This window comes from Myotis daubentonii, chromosome 3 (genome assembly GCF_963259705.1).
Source record: "Myotis daubentonii chromosome 3, mMyoDau2.1, whole genome shotgun sequence".
Taxonomy (NCBI): domain Eukaryota; kingdom Metazoa; phylum Chordata; class Mammalia; order Chiroptera; family Vespertilionidae; genus Myotis; species Myotis daubentonii.
In genome coordinates, this window is record NC_081842.1 from 8509947 (window position 1) to 8527586 (window position 17640).

General features: G+C 59.0%; 1 protein-coding gene and 1 long non-coding RNA gene across 8 annotated transcripts; both read right to left on the bottom strand.

Annotated features, from left to right (window-relative positions):
* Window positions 1-2482: 2482 nt before the first annotated feature.
* Window positions 2483-14672, bottom strand: ICOSLG (inducible T cell costimulator ligand). 7 transcript variants are annotated; one of them, XM_059686600.1, is made up of 7 exons: window positions 14515-14672; window positions 12487-12527; window positions 11324-11677; window positions 10071-10370; window positions 8914-9084; window positions 8361-8396; window positions 2483-4710 (listed from the first exon to the last, which is right to left on the bottom strand). In XM_059686600.1, exons 1-7 carry the CDS (start codon window positions 14526-14528, stop codon window positions 4661-4663), a joined length of 966 nt encoding a protein of 321 aa, XP_059542583.1. In that variant the 5' UTR covers window positions 14529-14672; the 3' UTR covers window positions 2483-4660. The 7 variants fall into 7 exon arrangements, with proteins under 7 accessions (XP_059542583.1, XP_059542586.1, XP_059542587.1 ...); XM_059686603.1 differs by lacking the exon at window positions 2483-4710 and adding an exon at window positions 4712-7623 and having other exon boundaries at window positions 14515-14671; XM_059686599.1 differs by lacking the exon at window positions 2483-4710 and adding an exon at window positions 7674-7869.
* A 339-nt stretch (window positions 14673-15011) lies between these two features.
* Window positions 15012-16110, bottom strand: LOC132229937 (uncharacterized). Its single transcript, XR_009451762.1, has 3 exons — window positions 15855-16110; window positions 15585-15760; window positions 15012-15051 (listed from the first exon to the last, which is right to left on the bottom strand). It is a non-coding gene; the product is annotated as an uncharacterized LOC132229937 (long non-coding RNA).
* Between the last annotated feature and the right edge of the window lie 1530 nt (window positions 16111-17640).

Below are 17640 nucleotides of genomic sequence, written 5' to 3' on the forward strand. Positions count from 1 at the left end.
GGTTCTTAATATGTTTGCTCACCTTCTTGGCACTGTGTTTTAACCAAGGTCACCTCTCCGAGAAAGGTTGAATCCCCAGGTAGGGATTTTCCCCTGAAGTTAGGGAGGGAATAAAACCCCTCAAGTAAGTGCCAGGCGGGTAATTAATCCCTTTAACTACGAACAATCATGCTTAAACTACATAATCTTTTCTCCCTGGAATGGAGATAAGAAACGCCCTAACCTTTGTAATAGAGATTGATAGGATTGAATCAACTGGTATAAATACAGATGTAACCAGACAGAGAGAGAGAACTCAGAACACAGAACTAAGGAGACAGGGCTTGGAAGACAGGACCAAGAGAGACAGAGCCTAGGCACAGAACCTACACAGAACGTTCTCTAGAGACAGAAGAACTTCGCTGGAGAGAGCATGCTGGAGGATCCTGGAGAGGGACTGGCCTCGGAGCCTAGAGACAGAGCCTAGCGGGAGAACATGGCAAGGGATCCTGGACTGAACCTGACTACAGAGATTGGCAGGAGAACCTGACTGGAACCTGGACACTGAACCTGACTGGAGAACCTGAGCAGAACCTCTCTGGAGATCTAGACCAGAACTTGGCTGGAGATCCGGGCTAGAGATCCTGGCTAGGCTGCTGATCAACTGAATGCTGCCTCCATGTCATTCCTTCTTCGCCGACTCCGTCCACGCCTTTGGGGACCCCTGGACCTGCTGGGGTTGGACCCCGGCAACAAAGGGGTCACCCGATGACTGGTGCCCACCTGGCACCACACATAGTGATTACATATCACTGGCTATGTTCCCTGTGCTGACACGTTGCCTCCCGTGACTGCTTATAACTGGCGATTGGTAATTCTCAGTCCCTTCCCATTTCACTCAACCCCTCCGTCTGACAACCATCGATTGTTCTCTATATCTCTGAGTTTGCTCCTATTTTCTTTCGTTTCTTTGAGCCCACACATAAGTAAGATCGTACAGTATTTGTCTTTCTCTGACTTATTTCACGTAACACGACACATTTCTCCAAAGAGGACGTAGAGACGGCCAACAGGCACACGCAAAGACGCTCAACAGCACTCACCCTCAGGGAGATGCAAATCACAACCACAATGAGGTGTCACCCCACACCTGTTGGCATGACTGTCATCAGAAAGTCAACACATGCTAAGCACTGGGGAGGGTGTGGAGAAGGGGAGCCCTCCTGTAATTGGCGCAGCTGCCATGGAAAACAGCAGGGAGGCGCCTCAGAAAGTTAAAACGAGAGCTGCCATACCACTCAGGAGCCCCCCTTTTGGGTACAAATCCAAAGAAAAGGAAAACGCATGTGAAAACATAAATGGACCCCCATGTTCATTGCAGCCTTATTTACAATGGCCAAGATATGGCAACAACCTAGGTACCCACTGGTAGACGAACGGACAAAGATGTGGGATCAATACACAATGGAATATTACTCAGCCATAAAAAGTGAAATCTTGCCATTTTCACCACACGGATGAACCTACAGGGTATTATGCAAAATTCCCAGATATGTAGTCACTGTTTCCCACGGCCTCGGGCAGGCAGGGCCAGACCAAAGGTGAAGGGAGTGTGGTGCCCCCTCCGAGAGCCAGCTGACGGAGGACCAGCTGGCAGGTTCCAGTGCAGACTCGGCCCCTGGAGGGAGCGTGGCCCTAGGCTTTGCGCCCTGGGTGCCTTGCTTGGCTCAGCCAGGTACGCCCGGGGCACAAGCCCCTGAGCCCTGTCCTCGCTCAGTAAATCACAGGGACCTCATTCTGTTGCCGTGAAAGGAAGCCCATATTGGGGTCAGGAGATGCTGCCATCCAGAGGGTGGGCTGGTAGGTTCTGGGAAGGGGCAATGGCATGACAATGTTACTGTGGACGCCCAGTGAGCCCTGACTTCTGCTGTGTCATGCAAATGCAGGCCATTCACGCTGCGGCTGTAGGAAGACACACAGGCTAAATGCAGGGGTTTGTTTTCAAGGCGGGGTGGGGGGTGGGGGGGGGTGCGGTGTTGGGCCCACAAGTGACAGAGCGTGACAGGCTGAGTGGTGAGCGCCCGCAGAGCGGCCACCTTGTTGATGGAGACCTTCACCGGGCACAGCCTGACCTCTCGCCAGGGAGCTGGGGGAGACCCGTCCGCTCTGCCCGTCCCAACCACTGGGGAAGGACAGGGCTGGGAGTGGCCCCGGGACAGAGGCCCTGGTTGGGGTGCAACCCCTAAGCCAGTGATGGCGAACCTATGACACACGTGTCAGAGGTGACACGTGAACTCATTTTTTTGGTTGATTTTTCTTTGTTAAATGGCATTTAAATATATAAAATAAATATCAAAAATATAAGTTTTTGTTTTACTATGGTTGCAAATATCAAAAAATTTCTATCTGTGACACGGCACCAGAGTTAAGTTAGGGTTTTTCAAAATGCTGACACGCCGAGCTCAAAAGGTTCGCCATCACTGCCCTAAGCTGTTCTTGTCATGGAAATGGGCCAGAGAGCCTAGAGCAGTGAGTCTGGAGTTTTTCCAGAAAAAATATTGCGGGCTTTTTGGAATTTAATGCAAAGAGTTTTAAAACTAGCTCATGTATTGCCTCATCATACTCTTTGGTTCACCATGATTTCCTGTGTAAAACTTAACCTACACGGCTGCTTCGTCCCTCCCTCACTCACCCGTGGCCCTGCTAAACCTCACCTGCTGACATGGGCAGGGCCCAGACGCCCCTGTGGCCTGATGGGGACCGGCCCTGGAGCTTGGCTGCCTCCTGACCTGCTGGTGGCCCTGGCAGCCCCCCTTGGGCACGCACACTTCCTCTGCAGGACCACAGCGGGGCCCAGGAGGGACCTGGCGCTGCTGCCCCGCCCTCAGTGGCGTCGCCCATGCCCTGGCCACGCAGAAGGTGCATGATGCTTAAAGCCTATTGTGGAGCAACCCCCATGACCCCCCACATCTGTCCTGGGGCTCAAACAGTGGTCCCCAAAACCCAGAACCCTCCCGGAAGCAACCACTCACACAGAACTCACTGCCCCGGGGGCAGGCCCAGGTCTCCCCAGGACGAGGGGGCCACTCTGGGGCCAGGACACCAGCTGGCAGGGGCCTCCGGGAAGCCTGTGCCGGAACGCCCAAGAGCCGATTCACGAATGCTGACTCGGGCCATGACGCTTCTCGATGGAGCGATTCCAGGTCCATCTCCTCCGCGATGCACCGCAGGTCACCCTCTGACTGTGGGTCTCCTTCTGAATATGGTGCCCCCTCTATGGGTGCCTCTTGCTGTGTGTGGGGTCTCCCTCTGACTGTGGGGCCCCTTCTGTTTGTGGGTCTCTTGTCTACAGCCAGTGGCCTGCCCAGGCCTGGGCCCTCATAATTCACAATTCTTTCCGTGTCCTTGACCGCTGCCTGTTCCTACTAGTTTTTACTTGGTGCTTGTAGCTTGTAGAGGGAAGGGACTCCTGGATGTGTCCCACGGAGACGTAATGTTTATACACAACCCCTCCCAGTTGTGAGATTTCACGGTCCTGGAAGCACAGACTGCAGGCTCTCCCACGGTCCCTGACCCCCAGCCACCGACCCCACTGGCTTGGGCCCTTCTCCTCCGACATCCCTCCCCCGCCTGACCCCGCGGGGACACATTAAATATAGACGGTGACGTGAGCTCTCGTCCTTCCCAAAGGGGTCTGCTTAGTCTCGCAGGAAGTTTTTTCTTTTTCACATTTGGAGGGTGTATTGGAAGATGAACAGAGAACCCAATCAGTTATAAAAACAAAAGTCAGGTTTATGACGCAGACACGGGGACAAATGGAACGTTTCCGGACGTGTGAGATGCTGGACGCCTTTTTGCAAAGAGCCCTGCACGTTCAGCGCTGAGGGCAGCGTGGAAAGTCCCTGGCGGGCTCAGGTGCCAGGTTCCCGGGCAGCTGAGCAGAACCGGAGACCGCCACGTCCCTGGCGATGGCAGTGCTGCCCTCCGGCCTGCGCCTCGCCGGGCCTGCCTTCCCCCCACAGGGGCGCCTCCAGCCTTTCCCAGTAGTTGCCACGGCCTGGGGTCCCCTCCACAGACCACACCACTTTCACGGCAGGAATTGCTGTATCTTCGAGGCCTGGACACACCAGACCTCACGTGCCCGCTTCATGGCCAGGCCTGTTCGGACGCGGGGCCCCTCGGATGCTGCGCATCACGCACAGGTTCGAGCCTCTACACTATCCACACCCCTCCCACCTTCTTTTTAGAAAATGGCTTTTACAATTTTAATGTTTTACTTTTCAGTTACAGTTGATGTACAACATTATGTTCATTTCAGGTGTGCAGCCTAGGGATTGGACATTTATGTAGCTTACAAAGTGATGTCTCATGCCCACCTGGCACCACACACAGTTGCCCCAGTATTATTGACCGTATTCCCTACGCTGCCCATGACTATTCTGTAACCACCCATTTGTACTGCTTAATCCCTTCACCGTTTTCCCCCACCCTCAACCCCCCTCCCACCTGGCAACTGTCAAAATGTTCTCTGTATCTGAGTCGCTTCTGGTCTGCTGGTTCGTTTTGTTTTTCAGATCCACGTGTCAGTGAAATCACATGACACGTGTCTTCCCCTGTCTGTCTTATTTCACTCAGCGCAATGCCTTTTAGGTCCATCCATGTGGCTGCAAATGATAAGATTTCATTCTTCTTTAAGGCCGAGTCGTATTCCATTGTGTATACGCGCCACGTCTTTTTAAAAAATATATGTTTTTATTGATTTCACAGAGGGAGAGGGAGAGAGAAGCATCAATGATGAGAATCATAGATTGGCTGCCTCCTGCATGCCCCCCACCGGGGACTGAGCCCACAATTGTGCCCCCGACTGGAATCAAACCCAGGACCCTTCAGTCCGCAGACCGGCCCTCTATCCACTGAGCCAAACCAGCTAGGACTGCACTCCGCACATCTTTATCCATTCACCTACTGATGGGCTTAGGTCATCTCCATATCTTGGCTCTTGTAAATAATGCTGCAATGAACATTTGGTTGTACATGTCTTTTCATTTAGGGTTTGGGCTTTTTGGATAAATACCCAGAAGTGGAATTGCTGGGACTTCGTCTCCTGTTACAGCCTTTGTTTTAAAGTCTGTTTTTTCCAGCGTGAGGATGGCTACCAGCTTTTTTGTTTTGACTTTTCTATCTGTTCTCATCCCTGTACTTTTAGTCTGAGCGTGTCTTTTGATCTGAAGTGAGTCTCTGACAGACAGACTATGTAAGGAGACTGTTTTATTATCCGTTCAGCCACAGCCTGTCTTCTGATGGGAGCACTTACTCCATTTGCATTTAATTAAAAACCACTGGATCCTCGGACCCGGGTGGGCCCTGCACAGTGGGGAGCTGCCTGGCCCCGCCCTCCCCTCACCGAAGTCCCCGGCTTGGCACTTCTCCCTGATTAAGCAGGACCAGTATGGATTTGAGGAAAGCATTAGCCATCGCCAAGGAGACTCACCGCTGGGGATCTGGGATATTGGAGACCAAGGGGCGGCCGCCCTGGTCAGGATGAGGCAGAGGGCCCGGTGTCGACTGGGACTCGGGGGGAGGCTGACAGCCCTGACCTGGACCCTCCAGGCCTAATCCTGCTAACCATACGCCTCCTCTGAGACCCAGTGTGGACGGGAAAGTGGCCCCGGAGGGCAGGGACTCACCCTTGCACCGGCCTTCAGGGGGGACGCTGCTCTGCGATGGGCCGTCTGTGTGTTTTTGGACTTGAAACAGCGCCCCTGCCTTCCACACCTGAGGCCAGTAGCAATCCCCCCTGAGACAACTAAAATGTCTCCAGACCTTGCCCAGGGTCCCTGGGGGGGGGGGCAGGAACCCCCAGAGCGAGAGCCGATCAGCTGTGAGGAGGAGCTGAGCTGACCAAGCCACGGCACAGCTTCTCTTCTTTCTCTCCAACTGGGTTTGTGGGAACAGGTCTCGAGCACGGGGACTCAGTGGGTCTACAGCACAGGCAGCAAATGGCAGTGGGGGTGGGGGGTACAGTGCAAGCCTGGAGGACTCGGAAGTGCGCTGGGTCCCAAGGCCAGTCGCCTTCCCTGGGCGGGGGCGGGGCAGGGGGCTGCCGGGCTGTGGCTGAGGGTTATCGGGACCAGCGGCGAGATGAGGAATTGGCACGGAGCCGGAGAGCGTGCTGGTGGCCTCGGGAGCCCAGGCCCAGGTCCGCACGTGCTGGGAGAAGCCTGAGGGAGGCCCCCCCTTGCCGCCGCCTCCGAGAAGGACACCAGCTTCTCTTCGCAGCTGCCCCATCCGCTGGGGACACCGGCCCCAGCACCTCCCGGGCCCCCAGGGCCTGGGACGGAGGGTGGGCGCCACACCCAGTGCTTTGCTCCAGATGCCAGTTAGTGGCCCTTCTGTCACTGTTTCAGGGATGACAAGTGTCTTCTAATGCTTCCATGTGAAAAGTCTGGTGGGCCCTTGTCGCCCTCACGTAAAAGCCACACGAGGGCTTTTTGCCACAAGACACACCAAGGACTTCTTGTGACAAGCGTGGGACTCGGCTTCACCCCGGAGCCCGGTCCTCACTGCTGCCCCAAGTCTAGGTCTGGGGCCCATCCTGTGCTGAAGGCCATGGCGGACCTCCGGCCCCATCTTTGGGGGGGTGCACACCTGGGTCACCCGGCAGCCTCCTTCGCAGAACGTCCTGGAGACATCAAACTGCAAGATTCATTCCAGGCCACAGCGTGGGCACTGCCCGGGGAGGCCAGGACGCTGCCCACTCGCATCCCCGTGAGGCCGTGGGCTCCGAGGAACCGGTGTTTGAGTCGGGGTCTCCATCACCCCCTGCAGGTCCTCAGGGGCGGCCGGGCGAGAGGCCGTGGCAGCAGTGCAGGGAGCTGCCCAGACCACACTCGGAGGAAATCCCTGTTCTGAAGGCTGCCGAGCGGAGAGCCTCTCCATGCCGCCGCCCCCCTCACGGACTGGCGGCCACACGCCCGTGTCCGCGGGCCGCGCGTCCTCGGTCCCTCCAGGGCACGGCCTCCTGCCCGGGGCCCGGCACGTGGGCGCCTGCAGCAGCCTTCGCGTGGACTCGGCTGTGCTTTTGCAGGAGGGAAGCCGAGCTTTTCACCCAAACACCGGAGGCTGCTTCTCCCCCGGAGGGTCCCAGAGGAAGGCGAACCCCGGGGTCTCCGTGTTGACCGTTCCCTGCAGGCGGGATGCGCACACGTGCACAGGCAACCACGGGCCCGCAAACGCCCTCCGCGCCTCACCCTGCAGGCCCCCGGGGGAGAGCGGGCGCCGTCCCTCCTCCGTCCGCACGGGCCTGTCCTCCTGTCGCTCAGACCCCTCGCCCCACAGCGTGCGTCGGGACCGGAGAAGGGCTGGAGGCGGGAAGGGGCGTCTCGGGGTCCCTTTCTGCTGTGTTTGGCAGCGAAGCTGGGGCGCCCGCTCCCCTGGGGTTAAGTGCGGTCTTTCCAGGGGAAGGGACCCCAGGCCAGAGAGGCTTCGTGTCCATGAAGCTCCTTGCTAAGGGCGCAGGCTGAGCTGCCCTTGGCCCCGGCCTGCCAGAGGCAGTTCCCCAGCAGCCTTCTGCGGTCCCTCCGGGTGGCGTCTCTCGGGAGCCCGGTCCGTCCTGGGTGGTGAGTTCTTGTCAAACGTGAAGGACTTGGAGGGAAGAGAAGGGAGAGGGATGTGAACACTCGCCTGCAGCGGCCGCCCCGCGCTGTCTGAGGGGTGTGTCATCCCCACTGGCTTGCGGGCCGGAGCGCCCCTCCTGCAGCCGCAGTGGGCCACGGGCCCAGGCTCCCCAGGCTCCCCAGGTAGAGGGAGGGGCTCAGGCAGCACAGTGGTCTGCCTACGGTGTCGAGTGAGGGCTGGTCTGACTGCAAAGCCACGCGCAGCCCGCGGCAGCTGCTGGGAATTGGAGACTGTGGGTGAAGACTGTTCCCGACTTGGGGTGGGAGTCACACCGACCTTTGCTCCCGGGACTGTGGGGTGCTCGGTTCCCCGGGAAACACCAGATACTGTTCTATTAGGAAGAACTCCGTGTCTGAACCCAATTAAGCCCCCGCCCCGTAGGGGTGGGGTGGGAGGGTAGGGCAGTGAGGGAGGAGAATGGAGGCTGGTGGAGGTGCGGGGCCCTCATCCTGCTCGCTCTCCCTGTCCTGTGTGTGTGCGTGTAATGTTCCAGCGTCAGCCAGTGGCCCCGCGGGCAGGACTTGGCGGCAGGGCCGGGGGAAAGTGCCTGCACTGGGGTTCAGTGTCTGAACACAGAGGCCCTGTGCCTGCCCCAGTCACCAAGTAACGCTCGTGCCGAGTGGCGAACGTGGAGGGAGCGGCTGCCAGGCCGCCCAGGCCCACGGAACCTGCCCGCTTCCTCCCCGAGCCTCTGGCAAACTCACCTGTGAACCCCCGCTCTGGCCTCGCAGCCTGGGCACCTGTTGGAACAAACCAGGAATGCTCAGGGCAGGCCCTGGAGGGGGGCGGGGGGCGGTCTAAAGACCCCCCATGGCTCAAGTGCTTGGGCCGAGAACAGACTCCCCGGGGGCACCCCGCTCTCAGGGCGGACGCTCTGCTCTGTAGGAGGGCAGCGTGGGAAGCACACTGAGATGCTTTGTGCCCGGACTCAGGGCGCCCTCTGCGGCCTGGCCCATGGGCAGCTCGGCTCCCGCAGAAACGAACTCCACCCTGACCTCTAGATTCGGGGCCCGTCCTCTCCCCGCACCCCACCCCTGGGAGACGGCGTCAGGAACCTGGGGCCCAGACGCGGGCTTCAAATCCACGCGCGGGAGCTTTGGCAGAGCTGTGCTCGCTCAGGATGCTAACGCCACTAAAACTGCACTTGAGACGAAACCACCTCCTTGCAGAGTTTATAAACATCTTGAGAAAGGCAAAAGCACCGATTCCCACCAAATAAACAAACGCCAGCAGCTACACGTGCGCCCCGCCTGGTACCTGTGTAGTAGCCCCGGCGGCCAGGACACCGGCTCTTGCACCACCAGCCTGCAGCCACCCCGACGACCACCATCAGCAGCAGCGCGATGGCGGCCACCAGGGTCCGGGACCTCCCCGCCTCGGCGTCGCCTGGGATGTCTGTGTTGCCGACTGTGGTTCCCGGGGTTGGTTCTGCAAGAAAGAGGGAAACAGCCCAGACTTTCAGAGAAAGAAGGCACGCGGGGAGCCCTCCTTCTGAAGCGCGTCCCTGGCATCACGCGGTGCCTTTCAGACACGAAGCTGGTGGCCGAAGGGCTTTCCCTCGCAGGGGCCACTCCTCCCCACCTGCCCCGGATGTGCAACCCCAGCCCCAGGTGGTGGCAGGATGCACAGGTTCTTCCTGGCTTTTCACATTTAACGTAATTTACTCTTTGCCTGGCTTTATTGCTGACTTAAAAAACAAAATCCAAGTGGCTCTTTCCTCCCTCACTGCTTGAAGATCAACCTTCACCATGAACGGCCCGGTAACTATCCGAACCAGGAAGTTCACGGCCAACAGGCTACTTCAGTGGAAGCAAATGGCCACTGATGTCCTTCACGCTGGGAAGGCAACAGTCCCCAAGACCGAAACCCGGGGAAAACTAGCCACCGTGTGTACGACCACACCTGACGCCATCTTTGTGTTTGGATTCGGAACCCCCTTTGGTGGTGGCAAGGCCACTGGCTTTGGCGTGCTCTGATTCCTGGGATTATGCAAAGAAAAACGAACCCAAACACGGGGGTGAGGGGAGAGGGTAGTCTTCTCAGGGGCCACACACCCAAAAGCAAAAAGCTGGGTGGGGGCAGTGCAGGTGGGTGGGCCTCAATCCTGACGCTGCTGCTGCCTCGCCCTGGTGCTTCTGATCTGTAACACGGCCTTTCAGAGCCTCAGTCCCTCCTCTGTGAAATGGGTCACCAAACTGGCCCCATGAGTGAAGATGAAGTCAAGCCGTGTGCACTGAGCACCCAGCCCCGTGCCCATCGCCACCTGACTCTTCCCCCCTCTCCCTTCCAACCCCTTTCTGATGCCGCTGCCGGGTCACCTCAGAGGGGCTTTGTCTTCTGCCTGAGAGGATCTCCCAGCACCCCGGGCCCAGAACCGTGATTGAGGCGAGCATGCAGATCCTGGGGGGCCTTACCGCTCCCTTTCTGGCTGCTGACAGTCAGGTTCTGGTGTAGCAGCACATTCTCAATGCAGCAGCCGACGTTCACGTGGGGGGTGCGCCGGATCCTCAGGACGCTGACCACGTCGTACAAGCCCTGCGCGTTCAGGGAGACGGTGCTGTTCTGCAGGGCCTCGTCCAGCAGGCTGTTGTCCGTCTTGTTGATCCAGTACACGTTTGGCCGGGGGTAGCCATCCTTGGACGTGCACGTGAAGGTGAGCTCCTCGTCCTGGGGGGCGGCCGTGGGGGCGCTGACCACGGGCATGCTGTAGTTTGCTGCAGGGGGAGAAACGGAGGTGAGGAGTGCCAGGTTCTGAAGGTCAGAAATGGAGGGGTACCCAGTGTCGGGGCCCAGGGCCAGGTTAGAGGGGAGGCGGCCCGCCGTGCCCCTGGCCCTGGTAGAGAGACAGGACCAGGGCTCTGGTCTGGGCAGCGGACACTGGCCCTGTTCTGCCCAAGGGTCACCCCCTCCCGCTCCAACAGGGGAGTTACTGAGCCTGCGGGCAGGGGCTGCCATCCACTCCCCACTCCAAAGAGGCCGGCCACTTGCATCTAGTGACACGGAGAGCGTGCCGTCAGCTGAAAGGAACCGCCCATCTCTGAACTAGCAGTGCCCTGAGCATCTTGATTGGCTTTCATTTTCTCCCTACATTCTGACCTCAAAACTCCTTCCTAATTTTATTTCAAAAATCTAATTTGAGCCCTGCCCGGTTTGGCTCAGTGGGTAGAGCATCAGCCTGAAGGGTCCCAGGTTCGATTCTGGTTTCGATTCCGGACAAGGGCACGTGCCTGGGTTTCGGGCTTGGTCCCCAGTATGGGGTGTGGGGAAGGGAGCCGATCAATGATTCTCTCTCATCATTGATGTTTCTATCTCTCTCTCCCTCTCTCAAATCAATATATATATATATATATATATATATATATATATATATATATATATATATATTTTAAAAGTCTAGTTTGAGTTGAGTTGGCTCATTCAAGGCAAAGACAGCAAGATTAGGAGTATTTCTGTGAGACCAGGGAGCCTCCGGTTAGGAAAAGCTTTCTTACGGGTTGATGCTTCAACCCGCTCAGCTTCATGCACAGTGAAGCAGAAGGCTGCTCATTGAGACTGGGATTTCCTTCCTAGAAACAATCAGGTGAACGAGCCAGAAAATGGGTCTCCTTAATGCTCACTCCAGGCCAGGGGCTGGGATGAAGTCAGCTGTCAGCGTCAACGCCCTTACCTGCCACGTGCAACGTGACCGTAACATTCAAAATTCGCTCTGTCATCTTCCTAAACACCAGGCAGTCATACTTCTGCTCATCTTGCGGGGTGATGTTGTACAGACGCAGAGAGAAGTTGCCCTGCTTCATGCTGTCCAGTGACATCTGGGCCCGGTCCTTGTACCGGTTGTTGTCATGGCCCGTGGAGCTGTTCCAGCCCAGGTAGTAAGTCACAGGTTCTGGCTTGCTGCCAGTACGCGGGATTTGCCAATAAACATAAAGTTCATTTAAATCAAAACTCTTTTCTTCGGTGTAAATGCAGCTGAGCTCAACGTCGCTGCCCACCATCGCTCTGACTTCTTTTCCTTGACTATCTGCAGTGATTCAAAAAATGCATTTATTTTAGGAGGTTGACTCTTACCTCTCCTGCGAAGTGGGAAGTTTGGGGGAACTCTCTCACACACCAATTCTGACTCATTTCAGTAGAAAAAGAATGTATTCCTGAGATACACATAGGAATGCAATATTTTAAAAATTCGGAATTTGCGGAAAGCTCCTGCGATGTATTGCCTAATGTTGACTTCCTGTCACAATGGAAGAGGCCAGTGATGGGAGAAGCAGGGGTGGCCCCTGGGACCAGGCTGCACTCTGACTGCTGCTTCTTGGGAGCTTATATTTAATTCAACTGAAAGGGTTTTGTAAAAATGTAGACATTTAAAAGAAAACATCAGTTTCTCAACAACAGACTTATAAAGCTGCTCGCACTGCGCCAAGGCAGGCCCACGTGACGTGTCCAGACTGGCTTTCCCATCCGTGCCAACACTTGGAGGGCTGAGAAGTGGCCGTGCTCTGCCCTGCCTCGCCCCGAGCTGGGTGCCTCCCTGTTCCTTGCTCCCAGCTCCTCGGGAGGGCAGAGGACTGAAACACGCGGGAGGCGGTGCATTCCGCCTACACCCAACTAACGCAGATAAACGAGAGCTACAGGGTCTAGACAAGCGACCCCTCTGTGGCTTTCAGTCCCACCCGTGACCCAGGCTTGGGGCCCAGCGACCTCACAGGAGTCCCTGGAAAAACAAGAAGGGCTATGGCAAGGCCCCCAACTGACTCCTGCACCCCGTGGCCCCACTCCCCACACCAAAGGGCTGGGAACTGGCCTCCGGACGATGAGGGCTGTCGGACTTACCGGCTTGCAGGCCGCTGAGCAGCAGGAGGAGCAGGCCAGCACTGGAAAGGAACCAGAAAGCCAGGTGAGGCCCCTTCTTCCAGAAGGTGAAGACGCCTGCCCACTGCAGGAGCGGGTCACACACCCACTGACAGCCAGCCCATCAGCCAGGCCCCTGCGGCAGGAGGCGCCCCCTCCCTGCCCAGCGCAGCGAGTCCCGAGGGGCCAGCATCCCCCACAACCAGCCAGCCCCCATGTTAACCCCCCAACACGATGATGAAAGTGCGATAAAGGTAGTGAAAGACACTCCCAAGGCCACAGCGAGGACACCCTCGTGACCTAGCCATACAGGAACAGGGTCCAAGAAATTGTATGAAATCAGAAAAAAAAATCACTTCCACAGTATTCACGGCAAGAGCTGCATTTAGTTTAGGGGAGAAAGAGAAGAGCTAAGATGCCCAGTGGCAGTCAGGGAGCTGCAGGACAACCCTCTGAGGAAGGAACTCATTCTGAAACCAAACGGGAGGCTCCTCCCAGCCGGTGGGCAGCTGGGCTGCGGGGGTGAAAGCTCCCCGACTCCCAGGCTCCTGGTGCCCTCAACCCAGCCACCCCCTCCTACCACCTCCCAGTATGCTGTGAGCCCTGAGCTCTGGGCAGAGACCCCTGCCCCACCCCTGACAGCTGTTGTCTGACTCTGTAGAGGCATGTCCCTTGCCACCAGGGGCTCCCCATGCCCCACGGAGGGCACAGCCTGCAGGTGGGGCTGTCCTCTCTCACTGTCCCTGTTGGGGCTGCCATTCCTGTTTGTGGGGTCAGCTGTGATGACCACCTCCAGTCTTGACCCCTCCAGCCGTCTTCCTCTGAGCCAGAGCAGCCTTCTAAAATACAGAGCTATGAGGACGCCTCTGTGGCCCCCATTTCTCTCCCATGAAGCCCACCTACGGGTGCTCACGAGGCCGCCCTGTCTGTGCTCAGGGTCCAAGGCACATGCATGCACCTGTCAGGACCTCTGGGCTCCTGTGAGCCCTGTTCTGGGTGCTGCCTGCATGCGAGTCTCTCTGTACCTCCCCCTGGTCCTCGGATCCCTGCTGTCAAACACTACCTGCCCCCCCCCCCACGGCCCACCACCCTTGCCTGTACCCCGTCACCACCCTGCCTCCCGCTCCAGCCCACCCTCCTTGAGTCAGACAGACAGGGGCACGGTTCCCAGGTGAGGGTGGCTGGTGGCTGTGACAGTCTAGTACGATTTTTTTTCTCTTCTGAGCAAACAGAACACTGTAAAGCTACCCACATGTCTGACTGGGGAGGCTGGGCTGCGGGACCCGGGTGTGGGCAGGCTTGTGGGCTGTGTGGCTGGGAACCTGGGGACCAGGTGCCTCACCCGTTTATCAAGGGAGTCAAAGGCTGTTAGCCGTACCACCCTGAAGGTGGTGTTGTGGCAAAAAGCTAGGAACAAAGCTGCCCCCCCAACCCCCCACTCCACCCAGGCCCACCTTCCCATTTTGGCTCTGCTGATAGGGGAGGGGGAATCCCCATGGGTTCTGGGAGTCAGGGCGGCACCGCTGGCCTAGAGGTATCGTATCCTTCATTCTTCCACCCGGCAGTCCTCTGGGGCCAGGAGGGAGGGGCAAGGAGTGAGGCAGGGGTGGGGGGAGCGAGCGCTTTCCCTTCCCTTCCCAGGGACCCGCCTCCTAGCACACCCACGCACTGCCCTCCGCCCACGCACTGCCCTCCGCCCCACGCACTGCCGTCGGTCCCCACGCCACCCCTGGGCGGATGCCACCGACTAGCAGGTAACCGCACCCGCCGGCCCTGCCCGATGCCCAATGCCGGCCCTGCCCGATGCCCGGTGCCGGCCCTGCCCGATGCCGCCGGGCTCCTGGCTGCCGATCCTCCGCGCGGACCCGCCGCTCCGCCGCCAGATGAGTGCGTCCCCGGACGCGATCCCCGGCGGGGCGCCCTGGGTCGGTCCCTCCTGGGCACCCAGCTCCCTACGGTGACCCCTCCGCTTCTTTCCCGGCTCCCGCAGGGCCGGCCAATGGCTCTCACCTTCTTAGCCTCATGGTGGAAGCGAAGACCTCGGGGCGCGGGAGACCTCGGAGCGCAGGGACCTCGCGCCGCCTCCGCCTCCGCCGAGCCGGGCTCCGACTGCGTGCTGCGCGCCCGCCTGGACACCAGTTTCTGGCGCGGAAGGCGAACGGGGCTCGGTCCCGCCCCCGCCCCGCCCCCGGTCCCGCCCACGGCCCCGCCCACGGCCCCGCCCCCAGCCTTAGGCGGAGCGCCTCGGAACGGAAGCTCGGCCGCCAGTCTTCAGGCGCTCAAGTGGATCCCGTGGGCGCCGGGCCACGGGCGTGGGTGCTGCAGGTGCCCGGGAAGTTGTGGGGAGTGGGCCCCAGGGAGAGGGCGGCCGTGCGCGCTGTGGAAGGGCCGCCCGAGTGGAAGGGCCTTGGAAGGCTAAGTGCTGCCCCCCGAAGTCGCGCAGACCGCCCCTGCGGCCCCAGGTTCCCGCCCTAGGGCCCCCTCTCCCCCCGCCCCGCCCCCCCCCCCCCCTGGTACCTGCAGCTCTCAGGTGAAGTGAGCTCACACCTGGAATGAAGAATGGATGGATGGATGGAAGGAGGGGAGGCCCTGGGTGTACCCCTCCTGCCCCCCAGCTTTGCTCTCCGGTCCTGCAACGCGTTTGCACATCGAAGGCTCTGAGAGGCCCGCCGCGTAGAAACCACTTGGTCTTGGCTCCTCCACGTTGGTGAGACCTGGCCCTCTTGTTTTTTGCTCGGTTCCCCGCCCAGCCCTCTGGGCCCCCTGGGCCAGTGCTCCCCACTCCCGCCCTCACGGGTCAGGTGTGTGCCACTGAGGTGAGGGAGGTGAGGGAGGTGGGGCCACGAGGGAACAGGGTGCCCTCCCTGCAGAGGCCCCGGGAAGGGCCTGGGATCCAAGGCCCCCAGCTCAGGTCTGGGGCCCAGGTCCCCGTGGAGCAGGCAGGAGGGGTGTGTCTGGGCGCCCAGGCTGATTCAGAGGTAGAGGCCCGCCTCTGGGGGGCGGGAGAGGCCAGGTGTAAGGGGAGGGCGGAGCCAAGGGGCCTCCCTGGCCCCAGCCACCTTTTGCACGTTGTCACTCACCCCACAGACTCAGTGCACAGCTGCTGGGAGACGGGACGCAGGCTGCAGATGACAAGCCTGGACGAGAGGGCTGGCTGCCAGGAGGGGCTGGACTTGCGGTTCTCAAACCTGGGCTCCACCCGGCCGGGCGAGTGGAGAGTAGGGACGGGGGACCGGAAGGGCAGATATCATCTGAACTGGGGGGAGGGGGGAAGGAAATATAAGATTTGGCTAGGAGCGCAGGGCGTGGGCATACATCAAATGGCGCGCGGGTGTGAGTACCGGACTCACCCCATTCCTGGAGCCAGAAAACCAATCTGCCCAGGGCCGCAGCTGGAGCAAATGCAGGCAGGGGCGAGGGACGGGGACAGCTCATCAGTCCCAGTGGAGCCGCAGGGGACATGATTTCTGTGGCCTCGGTTCTTCTCCCCATGGGTTGGCAGCAGCTGGCAAAGGAAGACAGAGTTTGGGGAGGGCCGGCCTCAGGTTCTCCCGCAGACGGGGCAGGAGGACGGGGCTGGGTGCGCCTCCCCTCCCCCACCTGGCCGCGATCCCCCACCTGGCCGCGATCAGCCCCGCCCTCTAATCCGGGAAGCTTTCCGATTGGTTAGGCTTCACTGACAGGCTGTCATTTTACTTCCCCGCTTCCAGACGAATCCCTGCTTTGCCCTCAGGGATGCTGAATGGGAAGGGGTGGACCCCATGTACAATCTCAGGGGCTGTTGAGGAGGAGCGAGGCTTGGGGGAGGGAGAACCCCCCTGTGGAGCTAAGAAGGGAAAGTGCCCTCAGTGCAGCCTGGGCACTGCCCCAAAGCAGGTGGGAGGCAGGGGAGAGGCCTTTACGGGGCCCACAAGGTAGAGCTGGCAGGAGCTGAGGCTGGTGCGGGAGGAGCCAAGCTCTGCTTCCCGGGCAGCCCCAGACCCAGAAGGCCAGGCGCACTGGAGTGGGGAACTCTGGATGGAGGAAGAGACTGTGCCCTGAGCAGGCAGTGAAGTGGCAGGGAGTGCAGCTGCCATGGAGGGAGGGGCGCCCCAGGAGTGGGACCAAGGCCAGCCCCAGAACCCCCCACTGGAGAAGTGCATGCTGGCTTCCTCTCCCAGCTCTGCCATTCAGGGGCTGTGTGACCTCAGAAAGTTAACCTTCTGTGCCTGCATTGTCCCCTTGTGAAGTGGGGGGAGTGATAAGGTGTCCCTCATAAAGCAGCTGAGCTAATGCATGGATTACAGAGTTTTTTGTTGTTTTTTAAAATATATTTTATTGATTTTTTACAGAGAGGAAAGGAGAGGGATAGAGTTAGAAACATCGATCAGCCACCTCCTGCACACACCCCCACTGGGGATGTGCCCGCAACCAAGGTACATGCCCTTGACCAGAACCGAACCCGGAACCCTCCAGTCCACAGGCCGACGCTCTATCCACTGAGCCAAACCGGTCAGGGCAAGGATTACAGAGCTTTGAGACAAATGGGAAAAGACCACAGTGGGGGGCAGTGGGGAGAGAACCCAGCCTGGAGGAATAGCTGGGCAGACCTGGGGACCAAGTAGGGGTTGTGCTCCTGCCGGGGACTTGAAGCTCTGGGTGTACATGTGGAAGCCAGAGGGGCCACTTTCAGCCAAACTCAGAGCGTCCCAGAAAGGGGCTCTGTGGATGGGGTTTAAATAGCTAGAGGAGGATCTCCAGGTATCTGTGAGCGAACTGAATGCATAAAGCTGTCCCGGGGAGCACTCTGATGGGAAGTGGACAGTAATTAGGATGAACTCTGTGGCGTCAGTTCCTGGAGTGGAAGCATCCTGGAGCCAGCCCTCCAGGGAACAGCCACCGCTTGACCCCCAGGGAGGTCTTATCTGTGCCTGGATGACCCGTCCCCTTGCCCCCTCTGCGTTTCTGGGGCTGCCGTGCACTGCCCTCGGTTTCGTTGCAGATCTTGCTAAATTAACCCCTGGACATAGGACCTGCCTCAGAGCCCAGGACTGTCCTGTCCACTGTCGAGGTTCACATTGACCAATGAAGACGTCTGTATCTCAGGGCTCTCCAGAGAAACAAAACCAACAGGACTATATATATATATATATATAT

Excerpts from the sequence above, each read along its gene's own strand:
- ICOSLG (XM_059686599.1), bottom strand. Across the intron at positions 9,085-10,070 it reads CAGCAGCCAGAAAGGGAGCG|AACCAACCCCGGGAACCACA; the intron begins GTAAGGCCCCCC and ends TCTTTCTTGCAG. Across the intron at positions 8,397-8,913 it reads CCGCCGGGGCTACTACACAG|GTGCCCAGGCTGCGAGGCCA; the intron begins GTACCAGGCGGG and ends TTGTTCCAACAG.